The sequence below is a fragment of the Mesoplodon mirus genome (assembly GCF_964341445.2).
Source record: "Mesoplodon mirus genome assembly, chromosome: 4".
NCBI classification, from domain to species: Eukaryota; Metazoa; Chordata; class Mammalia; order Artiodactyla; family Ziphiidae; genus Mesoplodon; species Mesoplodon mirus.
The window spans coordinates 49,502,199-49,514,342 of NC_138979.1; the positions used below are offsets into that span (position 1 = coordinate 49,502,199).

Consider the following 12,144-nt stretch of genomic DNA (forward strand, 5'->3'; position numbering starts at 1 on the left):
ATGGTAATTCTATTTTTAGTTTTTTAAGGAACCTCCATACTGTTCTCCATAGTGGCTGTATCAATTTACATTCCCACCAACAGTACAAGAGGATTCCCTTTTCTCCACACCCTCTCCAGCATCTGTTGTTTGTAGATTTTCTGATGATGCCCATTCTAATTGGTGTGAGGTGATACCTCATTGTAGTTTTAATTTGCATTTCTCTAATAATTAGTGATGTTGAGCAGCTTTTCATGTGCTTCTTGGCCATCTGTATGTCTTCTTTGGAAAAATGTCTATTTAGGTCTTCTGCCCATTTTTTGATTGGGTTGTTTGTTTTTTTAATATTGATCTACATGAGCTGTTTATATATTTTGGAGATTAATCCTTTGTCCGTTGATTTGTTTGCAAATATTTTCTCCCATTCTGAAGGTTGTTTTTTGTCTTGTTTGTGGTTTGCTTTGCTTTGCAAAGCTCTTAAGTCTCATTATTTTTATTTATAAGTCTGTTTTATTATTTATTTATAAGTCTGTTTATTTTTATTTCCGTTACTCTAGGAGGTGGATCAAAAAAGATCTTGCCGTGATTTATGTCAAAGAGTGTTCTTCCTATGTTTTCCTCTAAGACTTTTATAGTGTCTGGCCTTACATTTAGGTCTTTAATCCATTTTGAGTTTATTTTTGTGTATGGTGTTAGGGAGTGTTCTAATTTCATTCTTTTACATGTAGCCGTCCAGTTTTCCCAGTACCACTTATTGAAGAGACTGTCTTTTCTCCATTGTACATCCTGGCCTGCTGTGTCATAGATTAGTTGACCATAGGTGCGTGGGTTTATCTTTGGGCTTTCTATCCTGTTCCATTGATCTATATTTCTGTTTTTGTTCCAGTACCATATTGTCTTGATTACTGTAGCTTTGTAGTATAGTCTGAAGCCAGGGCGTCTGATTCCTCCAGCTCCATTTTTTTCCCTCAAGACTGCTTTGGCTATTCGGAGTCTTTTGTGTCTCCATACAAATTTTAAGTTTTTTGTTCTAGTTCTGTAAAAAATGCCATTGGTGATTTGATAGGGATTGCATTGAATCTGTAGATTGCTTTGGGTAGTATAGTCATTTTAACAATATTGATTCTTCCAGTCCAAGAACATGGTATATCTCTCCATCTGTTTATGTCATCTTTTTTAAAAAAAATTTCTTTTATATATCAGGTTCTTATTGGTTATCCATTTTATACATATTAGTGTATATATGTCAATCCCAACTGCTTTTGCTGCATCCCATAGGTTTTGGATCATCATGTTTTCATTGTAATTTGTCTGTAGATATTTTTTGATTTCCTCTTTAATTTCTTCAGTGATCTCTTAGTTATTTAGTAACGTATTGTTTACCCTCCATGTGTTTGTGTTTTTTATGGTTTCTTTTGCTGTAATTGATTTCTAATCTCATAGCATTGTGGTTGGAAAAGATGCTTGATATGATTTCAATTTTCTTAAATGTACCAAGGCTTGATTTGTGACCCACAATGTGATCGATCCTGGAGAATGTTCCATGTGCACTTGAGAAGAAAGTGTAATCTGCTATTTTTGGATGGAATGTCCTATAAATATCAATTAAATCTATCTGGTCCATTGTGTCATTTAAAGCTTGTGTTTCTTTTTTTTTTTTTTTTTTTTTTTTGCTGTACGCGGGCCTCTCACTGTTGTGGCCCCTCCCGTTGCGGAGCACAGGCTCCGGACGCACAGGCTCAGCGGCCATGGCTCACGGGCCCAGCCGCTCCGCGGCATATGGGATCCTCCCAGACCGGGGCACGAACCCGTATCCCCTGCATCGGCAGGCGGACTCTCAACCACTGCGCCACCAGGGAGGCCCTAAAGCTTGTGTTTCTTTATTAATTTTCTGTCGGGATGATCTGTCCATTGGTGTAAGTGAGCTGTTAAAAGTCCCCCACTATTATTGTGTTACTGTCGATTTCCTCTTTTATAGCTGTTAGCAGTTGCCTTACATACTGAGGTGCTCCTGTGTTGGGTGCATATATATTTACAATTGTTATATCTTCTTCTCAGATTGATCCCTTGATCATTATGTAGTGTCCTTCCTTGTCTCTTGTAACATTCTTATTTTAAAGTCTATTTTATCTGATATAAGTATTGCTACTCCAGCTTTCTTTTGATTTCCATTTGCATGGAATATCTTTTTCCATCCCCTCACTTTCAGTCTGTATGTGTCCCTAGGTCTGAAGTGGGTCTCTTGTAGACAGCATATATGTGGGTCTTGTTTTTGTATCCATTCAGCAAGCCTGTGTCTTTTGGTTGGAGCATTTAATCCATTCATGTTTAAGGTAATTATTGATATGTATGCTTCTATTACCACTTTCTTAATTGTTTGGGGTTTGTTTTTGTAGGTCCTTTTCTTCTCTTGTGTTTCCCACTTAGAGAAGTTCCTTTAGCATTTGTTGTAGAGCTGGTTTGGTGGTGCTGAATTCTCCTAGCTTTTGCTTGTCTGTAAAGCTTTTGATTTCTCCATTGAATCTGGATGTGATCCTTGCCAGGTAGAGTAATGTTGGTTGTATGTTCTTCCCTTTCATCACTTTAAATATATTGTTTCACTCCCTTCTGGCTTGTGGAGTTTCTGCTGAGAAATCAGCTGTTAACCTTATGGGAGTTCCCTTGTGTGTTATTTGTCCTTTTACCCTTGTTGCTTTCAATAATTTTTCTTTGTCTTTAATTTTTGTCAATTTGATTACTATGTGTGTCAGCGTGTTTCTCCTTGGGTTTATCCTGCCTGGGACTTAATGCACTCCCTGTACTTGGGTGGCTATTTCCTTTCACATGTTAGGGAAGTTTTTGACTATAATCTCTTCACATATTTTTTTGCGTCCTTTCTCTCTCTCTTCTCCTACTAGGACCCCTATAATGCAAATGTTGTTGCATTCAGTGTTGTCCCAGAGGTCCCTTAGGCTGTCTTCATTTCTTTTCATTCTTTTTTCTTTATTCTGTTCCACGGCAGTGAATTCCACCATTCTGTCTTCCAGCCCACTTATCCATTCTTCTGCCTCAGTTATTCTGCTATTGATTCCTTCTAGTGTATTTTTCGTTTCAGTTATTGTATTCTTCATCTGTTTGTTTGTTCTTTAACTTTTCTAGGTGTTTGTTCTTTAATTCTTCTAGGCCTTTGTTAAACATTTCTTGCATCTTCTCGATCTTTGCCTCCATTCTTTTCCCGAGGTCCTGGATCATCTTCACTATCATTATTCTGAATTCTTTTTCTGGAAGGTTGCCTGTCTCCACTTCATTTAGTTGTTTTTCTGTGGTTTTATCTTGTTCCTTCATCTGGTACAAAGTCCTCTGCCTTTTCTTTTTTTTTTTTTTCCCCGTACGCGGGCCTCTCACTGTTGTGGCCTCTCCCGTTGCGGAGCACAGGCTCCGGATGCGCAGGCTCAGCGGCCATGGCTCACGGGCCCAGCCGCTCCGCGGCATATGGGATCCTCCCAGACCGGGGCACGAACCCTTATCCCCTGCATCGGCAGGCGGACTCTCAACCACTGCGCCACCAGGGAGGCCCTGCCTTTTCATTTTATCTGTCTTTCTGTGAATGTGGTTTTCCTTCCACAGGCTGCAGAATTGTAGTTCTTCTTGCTCTGCTGTCTGCCCTCTGGTGGATGAGGCTATCTAAGAGGCTTGTGCAAGTTTTCTGATGGGAGGGACTGGTGGTGGGTAGAGCTGGCTGTTGCACTAGTAGGCAGAGCTCAGTAAAACTTTAATCTGCTTGTCTGCTGATGGGTGAGGCTGGGTTCCCTCCATGTTGGTTGTTTGGCCTGATGCAACCCAGCACTGGAGCCTACCCGGCTCTTTGGTGAGGCTAATGGCAGACTCTGGGAGGGCTCACACCAAGGAGTACTTCCCAGAATTTATGCTGCCAGTGTCCCTGTCCCCACAGTAAGTCACAGCCACCCCCCCGCCTCTGCAGGAGACCCTCCAACACTAGCAGGTAGGTCTGGTTCAGTCTCCTGTGGGGTCACTGCTCCTTCCCCTGGGTCCCGATGTGCACACTACTTTGTGTGTGCCCTCCAAGAGTGGAGTCTCTGTTTCCCCTGTCCTGTCAAAGTCCTGCAATCAAATCCCGCTAGCCTTCAAAGCCTGATTCTCTAGGAATTCCTCCTACTGTTTCTGGACCCCCAGGTTGGGAAGCCTGATGTGGGGCTCAGAACCTTCACTGCACTGGGTGGACTTCTGTGATATAAGTGTTCTCCAGTTTGTGAGTCACCCACCCAGCAGTTATAGGATTTGATTTTATTGTGATTGTACCCCTCCTACCATCTCATTGTGGCTTCTCCTTTGTCTTTGGAGATGGGGTATCTTTTTTGGTGAGTTCCAGTGTCTTCCTGTCCATGATTGTCCAGCAGTTGGTTGTGGTTCTGGTGCTCTTGCAAGAGGGAGTCTCAGTGGCTTTTTGGGCATATTCTTTGTTTTCTCTTTTTACACCCTTTTAAAAATGTAAAAACCATTCTTAGCTCACAGCCTTATTTGACCCACAGGCCATACTTTGCTGATCTCTCTTTTATGTGAATCTATATGCAATGTAGAATGAAACATAGATATTGTTCTACATGCCTATGTAGAATGATAACTTGGTATTTTCCTTGAAAAAATTGACTTTCAAGTGAATTTGTTATTGATTTATCTTTCCTCATTTGTATATATTTTATAATTAAATTATATGTAGGAAACAATTCAGCAAATGATGTCTGGGGTATGTCATTAGGACTAAATCTGCTGTTTCATAGTTTCAATGTGTCTACATTGCTTGGCATGTTCTTTAGAGATACTATTCTGTAATATAGGAGGTGACCACTGGGCTCAAAATTATTGGAGCTTAAGAAAGCAAGCAGAGCTTCATTTTCTTCAGTATTCTTCCTTTGTTTGACAATGGAAGGCAAGAAGAAACCAGGTTCTTACAGTGGGAGAAGTATCAGGCAGGGAAGAAACAGACATCATTGGAACTTTTATGTTTACTTTCAAAGTAACCCTTACTACATACTTCCAACAGTATCCAAATGGCAAAAAGAAAACAAAATTCATTTTGGTATTGCAAAATTTCTTGAATTTGAATGTTCAAATAATCTAGTCCTAATAAAATGGAAAAGCCAGTATGTTGCATTGCATCACTGTGTAAGGTAGGATATCCATAGCTAAAGCCAAATAGATATGCTAAATCATTTAAATTCTGTTGGAATTTGTAGCTTAAAGCAAGGATTTCCATTTTTCACAATGGAAACTTCTTTTCAAATGAAATCTTAGGCTAACCTTCAATATATAAAACCAGTAAATATTTTATAAGTATAAAGTGTTATGGTTAAATTTATATCATTTATTTATCAAATTTGTATCATTTCTTATTGAAATCAGCAAGGCTATTATGATTAATACAAAAACTTGAAATTAGAAATTATGGATCATAGTTGCAGTTTCACATTAACCTCAAAATTCATTTTACTTCTGTTGCACAGTCTTGAGAAAATCTTATTTATTTATTTATTTATTTATTAACATCTTTATTTGACGTATAATTGCTTTACAATGTTGTCTTAGTTTCTGCTGTATGACGAAGTGAATCAGCTATATGTATACATATATCCCCATATCCCCTCCCTCTTGCGTCTCCCTCCCGCCCTCCCTATCCCACCGTTATAGGTGGTCACAAAGCACCAAGTTGATCTCCCTGTGCTATGCAGCTGCTTCCCACTAGCTATCTATTTTACATTTGGTAGTGTGTATATGTCAGTGCTACTCTCTCACTTCGTCCCAGGTTACCCTTCCTCCTCCCCATGTCCTCAAGTCCATTCTCTACGTCTGCCTCTTTATTCCTGTCCTGCCCCTAGGTTCATCAGAACCATATTTTTTTATTCCATATATATGTGTTACCATATGGTAGTTGATTTTTGAGAAAATCTTGAGTGATGAGTATTTGCAAATGATATCAACACTTTGTTTCAAGTCTGTCTTGCAGTCTCAGGATATGTTTCCATTAAGGTGATCTAGACTCTTGGAAAATGATTGGAAGTAAAGTTTTGCTTCAAAGTTGAAACAGACACTAACAACCACTTGCATTTCTTATAAACATGTCAGACAGAAAGTACCCTGCATTTAAAATAAGCTCTAAAACTATTTATAAGGTATTGTGATTGCATTACCATTAGTTTTTTTTTTTAATTTTTATTTATTTATGGCTGCGTTAGGTCTTTGTTTCTGTGTGAGGGCTTTCTCTAGTTGTAGCAAGTGGGGGCCACTCTTCATCGTGGTGCGCAGGCCTCTCACTATCGCAGCCTCTCTTGTTGTGGAGCACAGGCTCTAGACGCGCAGGCTCAGTAGTTGTGGCTCACGGGCCTAGTTGCTCCGCGGCATGTGGGATCTTCCCAGACCAGGGCTCGAACCCGTGTCCCCTGCATTGGCAGGCAGATTCTCAACCACTGCACCACCAGGGAAGCCCCTACCATTAGTTTTGAGAATAGTATGTACCAAGCTGATAAGACTGAGTCTAAGCTGGTGTTTAATGTTCCACAGGTGTGATGTAACAAGGTTCTTTTTGTATAGTTTTGTGTGAGCAGAAATGTTTAAGCCTAAATTTTAGAAAGACCAATGCAGAGCTGCAGTCTTCCTAATTAAAAACCCTTTTACCAGAAAGCATAATATGAACAAAGAGTGTATTTTTTTCCGTTTTGCTTAATGATGACAACACAAGAAAATACTGTGTGTGTGTGTGTGTGTGTGTGTGTGTGTGTGTGACAGGTTTTTATATGACTGCAAATATATTTTTAAAATATATCTTATATTTAAATTTAAAATTTCACCACGTTAACGGTACCTTTAAGAAAAATTTTAAGAAACAGTTGAACTACTGGCTTAAAGGAGTAGTAATCCTTTCTTGTAAGCACCCATTTGGATTCAGGAACAAGATGGCAAAATACTCTTTAACTCTTTGTTTATAAATTTGTTTATTTTTATCAGTTTTATTTATGGAGATTATTAATTGTATTAACTTAGTTATTTTAACATTATATAATCTATTAAAAATGTAGAAGATACATAAAGGTATAAGCTTGAGTCCAGGAGCTGTTAGAAATGATACTTCCCCCTGAAGGAAACTGGATGACTGGCAACTAAGAATTTAACAGATAGCAGAAAAAAATCAGTAGTATCCATAGTAGAACTATAATCCTACAGTGGCTCATTATTGTTACTACTTTTTCACATTCATCATTGTTATGGCTTTAGGAAAAGTTTTAAAACACTGAAAGGAAAAAAATGTGAGCTGATTGGTTTTTTTTTCTTTTTTTTCTTTTTGCGGTATGCGGGCCTCTCACTGTTGTGGCCTCTCCCGTTGTGGAGCACAGGCTCTGGACGAGCAGGCTCAGCGGCCATGGCTCATGGGCCCAGCCGCTCCACGGCATATGGGATCTTCCCGGACCGGGGCACGAACCCGTGTCCCCTGCATCGGCAGGCGGACTCTCAACCACTGCGCCACCAGGGAAGCCCGAGCTGATTGTTTTCAAGGGTTCAACTTTTAGGAAGACTGAGAAAATATATTGTTTTAGGGGAATATAGTTATTAGAGGTGAAACTGACAAAATCCAAAGAGTATATAACAGTGTTATCCTGTTATAAATTCTTCATTCATAAATTTAAAACATTTGAATAATTTGTTTTCAGTCTGTATAGTCTCTTAGCATGGAATTTTATAAGTTATTTGGTAAAACAGAACTTTGTTATTATGACCTAAATTTGTCCTTCTCAGATTTCAGTGAGAGTCCCTAATTTTAATATAACAGGATTTATTTCATGTTCACCCTTTCTACTATAAGCTATAGTAGAGTTAGAGTTAGAGTTATAGTAGAGTATAGAGTTATAGTAGAGTATAGTTCACCCTTTCTACTATAGCCTATAAGTAGGGTATAGTCTACTCCTGTTTTATATCTTTAGTATGTAGCACAGTGTCTGATTAACAGTAGGGATTCAATAAAATTTTATCAAATTTTATATATTGGTTTTTATTTGTTCCTCTAAATTATGTCCATATTTAATATATTAAAATGTTTAGAAAAACATGTTTTAAAATAGTCTTCATTACACACTTACATGACCATGTTTATTGAGAAAACTGATGTGGACAGAACAACTCTTTAATTTGACCAACAAGTCTTCGTGATCCAGCCTCTTTCTCTCAGACTTCATCTCCCACAATTTACATTGATACATAATTATTACCCAAAGTCCATAGTTTACATTAGGGTTCACTCTTGGTGTTTATACATTCTTTGGGTTTTGAGAAATGTATAATGACAGGTATCCACCATTATAGTATCCTACAGAATAGTTTTCACTGCCGTAAAAATCCTCAGTGCTCTGCCAGTACATCCCTCCCTCCTCCTAACCCCTGGCAACCACTGATCTTTTTACTGTCTCCATCGTTTTGCCTTTTCCCACTGTGTCATTTGGAATCATACAATATATTTCAGATTGGCTTCTTTCACTTAGTAACGTACATGTAAAGTTTCTCCATGTCTGTTCATGGCTTGATAGCTCATTTCTTTTTCTTTCTTTCTTTTTTTAAAATTGTGGTTAAAAAACATAATATAAAATTTACTCTCTTAACCATTTTTAAGTGTATAGTTTTGTCGTGTTAACTGTATTTATATTCTTGTGTAACATCTCTAGGACATTTTCATCTTGTAAAACTAAAATTCTATACTCGTTGAACAACTGTCCAGATCTCCCTCCCTCCAGCTCCTGACAACTACCATTCTACTTTCTATTTCCATGATTTTGACTACTCTAGATATCTCACATAAGTGGAGTCATACAGTATTTGTTCTTTTGCAGCAGCTTATTTCACTCAGCATAATGTCCTCAAGTTTCATCCATGTTGTAGCATGTAATAGTATTTCCTTTTTTTTAAGGCTGAATAATATTCCATTGTATATGTACACTATGTTCCCTTTATGCATTTATCTGCTAATGGACATTTGAGCTGCTTCCACCTCTTGGCTGTTGTGAATAATGCTGCAGTGAATATGGGTGTACACATATCTCTTCAAGACGATGCTTTAAATTCTTTCAATTCTTTTAAGAATATACCTAGAAGTGGGAGAGGCCTTCCTCTTTGACTAGAAATTTTGTCTTTGGACTTCCTGGTCTAAAAACAGGTCCCTCACCCCTCTCACTCTGTACATACTTATCCTGTTCAATTTTTCTTACTAATGCTTGACTTTTAAATTTATGTATTTGTCTCTCATAGTAGAATGTTAGTTCCATGAGATTAGGAACTTTGTTTTATCCACTATTTTATCATTAGAACTCATACTAGTGCCTGGCACATAGTAGGTACTTAATAATAAAAATGGAAGGGATGAATAAATTGGATAAAATGGAAAATTTGTAGTAAATGTGCCTGCATTTAAATATCTTTTTTGTTGTTGTTTGATTTTCCTCATTTTTTCTCTTCCCCTTTCTATTTTCAGAATATGAGTGATGCTATGGCAGTACTGCACAAACTACAGACAGGCTTGGATGTAAATGTAAAATTCACTGGTGTTCGAGTGTTTGAATATACACCAGAATGCATAGTATTTGATCTTCTTGATATTCCTCTGTACCATGGATGGCTAGTGGACCCTCAGGTAAGTAGAAGATCTTAAATTATATGAACACAAATATAGTAAAAATCCATTAATTTGGCAAATTAATCTAGATTTATATTTTCTGATACTTATGTTTTTGTGCTTTTACATGAAATTAGCCACATTGTGAGGTTAGGAGCACAGTCCTCCAGACTGCTAAATCTGCCCAAGACTTCTGACTATAATTTCTTGGAGTTAGAGGCCAACTACAAAGCTGAGTCCACATCCTCACCAACACTTGTTATTGTCTATCTTTTTGATTACAGCCATCCTAGTAGGTGTAAAGTTGTATCTCATTGTGGATTTGTTTGCATTTCTCTAATGACTAATGATGTTGATCATCTTTTCGTGTGCTTATGAGCCATTTGCATATATTCTTTAGAGAAATATCTGCAAATCTCTTGCCCATTTTTAATTGGGCTATTTGTCTTTTTGTTACTGGGTTCTAAGAGTTCTTTGTATATTTATAATATATAAAGTATGTAAGTATAGAGTATATAGTTTTAGTGCTTAATTTAGGAGTATGATCCATTTTGAGTTGATTTGTGTATATGGTTTGGGGAAGGGATCCAACGTTATTCTTCTGCATGTGGGTAATCAGTTGTACCAGCCCCATTTGTTGAAAAGGTTATTCTTCCCCCCAGTGAATTGCCTTGGCAGTCAGAGTGATCTTTGTGAAATTAACCCTCCCCTTTATCTCTGCGCCCTACTCTTTTCCTTAAAAGCCTCCAGTGTAACTAAAATAAGATACACAATCTTTTTTTTTTTTTTTTTACTTTTTATTGGCGTAAAGTTGAGTTACAATGTTGTGTTGGTTTCAGGTGTAAAGCAAAGTGAATTAGTTATACATGTACATATATCCACTCTTTTTTAGATTCTTTTCCCATATAGGCCGTTAGAGAGTACTGAGTAGAGTTCCCTGTGCTATACAGTAGGTCCTTATTAGTTATCTATTTTATATATAGTAGTGTGTATATGTCAATCCCAATCTCCCAATTTAACCCTCCCCCCACTTTGCCCCCTGGTAACCATAAGTCTATTTTCTACATCTGTGACTCTATTTCTGTTTATTTTTAATTTTATTATTTATTTATTTTCGGCTGTGTTGAGTCTTCATTGCTGTGTGTGGGCTTTCTCTAGTTGTGGCAAGTCGGGGCTACTCTCTGTTCCCATGCACAGGCTTCTCATTGCAGTGGCTTCTCTTGTTGTGGAGCACGGGCTGTAGGCATGCAGGCTTCAGTAGCATGCAGGCCCTAAAGCACGCAGGCTTCAGTAGTTGTGGCGCACGGGCTCAGTAGTTGTGGCTTGCAGGCTCCAGAACACAGGCTCAGTAGTTATGGTGCATGAGCTTAGTTGCTCCATGGCATGTGGGGTCTTCCCAGACCAGGGCTTGAACCCGTGTCCCCTGCATTGGCAGGCGAATTCTTAACCACTGCACTACCAGGGAAGTCCTTTATTTCTATTTTGTAAATAAGTGCATTTGTACCATTTTTTTAGATACCACATATAAGTGACATCATATGATATATGTCTTTATCTGACTTACTTCAGTCAGTATGACAGTCTCTGGGTCCATCCATGTTGCTGCAAATGGCATTATTTCGTTCTTTAAAATAAGATACAAATTCTTTATTAGAGTTTTTTTTTGTTTTTTTTTAAAAGAAGATGCTGGGGGTAGGAGTTTATTAATTAATTAATTAATTTTTGCTGCGTTGGGTCTTCGTTTCTGTGCGAGGGCTTTCTCTAGTTGTGGCAAGCGGGGGCCACTCTTCATCGCGGTGTGCGGGCCTTTCACTATTGCGGCCTCTCTTGTTGCGGAGCACAGGCTCCAGATGTGCAGGCTCAGTAGTTGTGGCTCACGGGCCTAGTTGCTCCACGGCATGTGGGATCCTCCCAGACCAGGGCTCGAACCCGTGTCCCCTGCATTAGCAGGCAGATTCTCAACCACTGCGCCACCAGGGAAGCCCCTGTATTGGAGTTTTTATGATATACTGCGTGATCTAGACTCTGCCTCCTGTCAAACTTCACCTCATATAATTCTCCCACCTTTTTACTACCCTCCAACAACACCAGCTGCCTTTCTGTCTTTCAGACATACCAAGCTCATTTCTAGCTCGGGTTTTTGTACTAGCTGATTGGCCACTGTGGAGCACTGTTTTACTACCCTAACACATTGTTCTCCCAGATCTCCCCATTTCTACTTCCTCATTATTCAGGTCTTAGGTCATATATCACCTTGTTAGAGAGGCCTTCCCTTGTTGAAATTAGTCACCCTCTTTCCCCCAGTCATTATCTAGAATTATTATTTATTTATTTACTTGATTGACTCTCATCTCCCAGTAGAGTGTATGTTTTTGGGTTTTTTTTAATTGATTAATTAATTTATTTCATTTATTATTATTATTTTTTTGGCTGCGTTGGGTCTTCGTTGCTGTGCATGGGCTTTCTCTAGTTGCGGCAAGCAGGGGCTACTCTTTGTTGCGGTGCGCAGACTTCTC

General features: G+C 38.5%; 1 protein-coding gene across 3 annotated transcripts in view; it reads left to right on the plus strand.

Moving 5' to 3' along the window:
- MINDY2 (MINDY lysine 48 deubiquitinase 2) overlaps nucleotides 1–12,144 on the plus strand; it is an 87,581-nt gene that overhangs the window by 26,603 nt on the left and 48,834 nt on the right. For all 3 annotated transcript variants that reach the window (XR_014293749.1, XM_082617722.1, XM_082617723.1), the window contains exon 4: nucleotides 9,488–9,646. Coding sequence is in view for 2 of the 3 variants with exons in the window: in XM_082617722.1 (XP_082473848.1) it covers nucleotides 9,488–9,646 (159 nt within the window). In the remaining variant the exon portion in view is untranslated. The remainder of the gene's footprint in view (nucleotides 1–9,487; nucleotides 9,647–12,144) is intronic.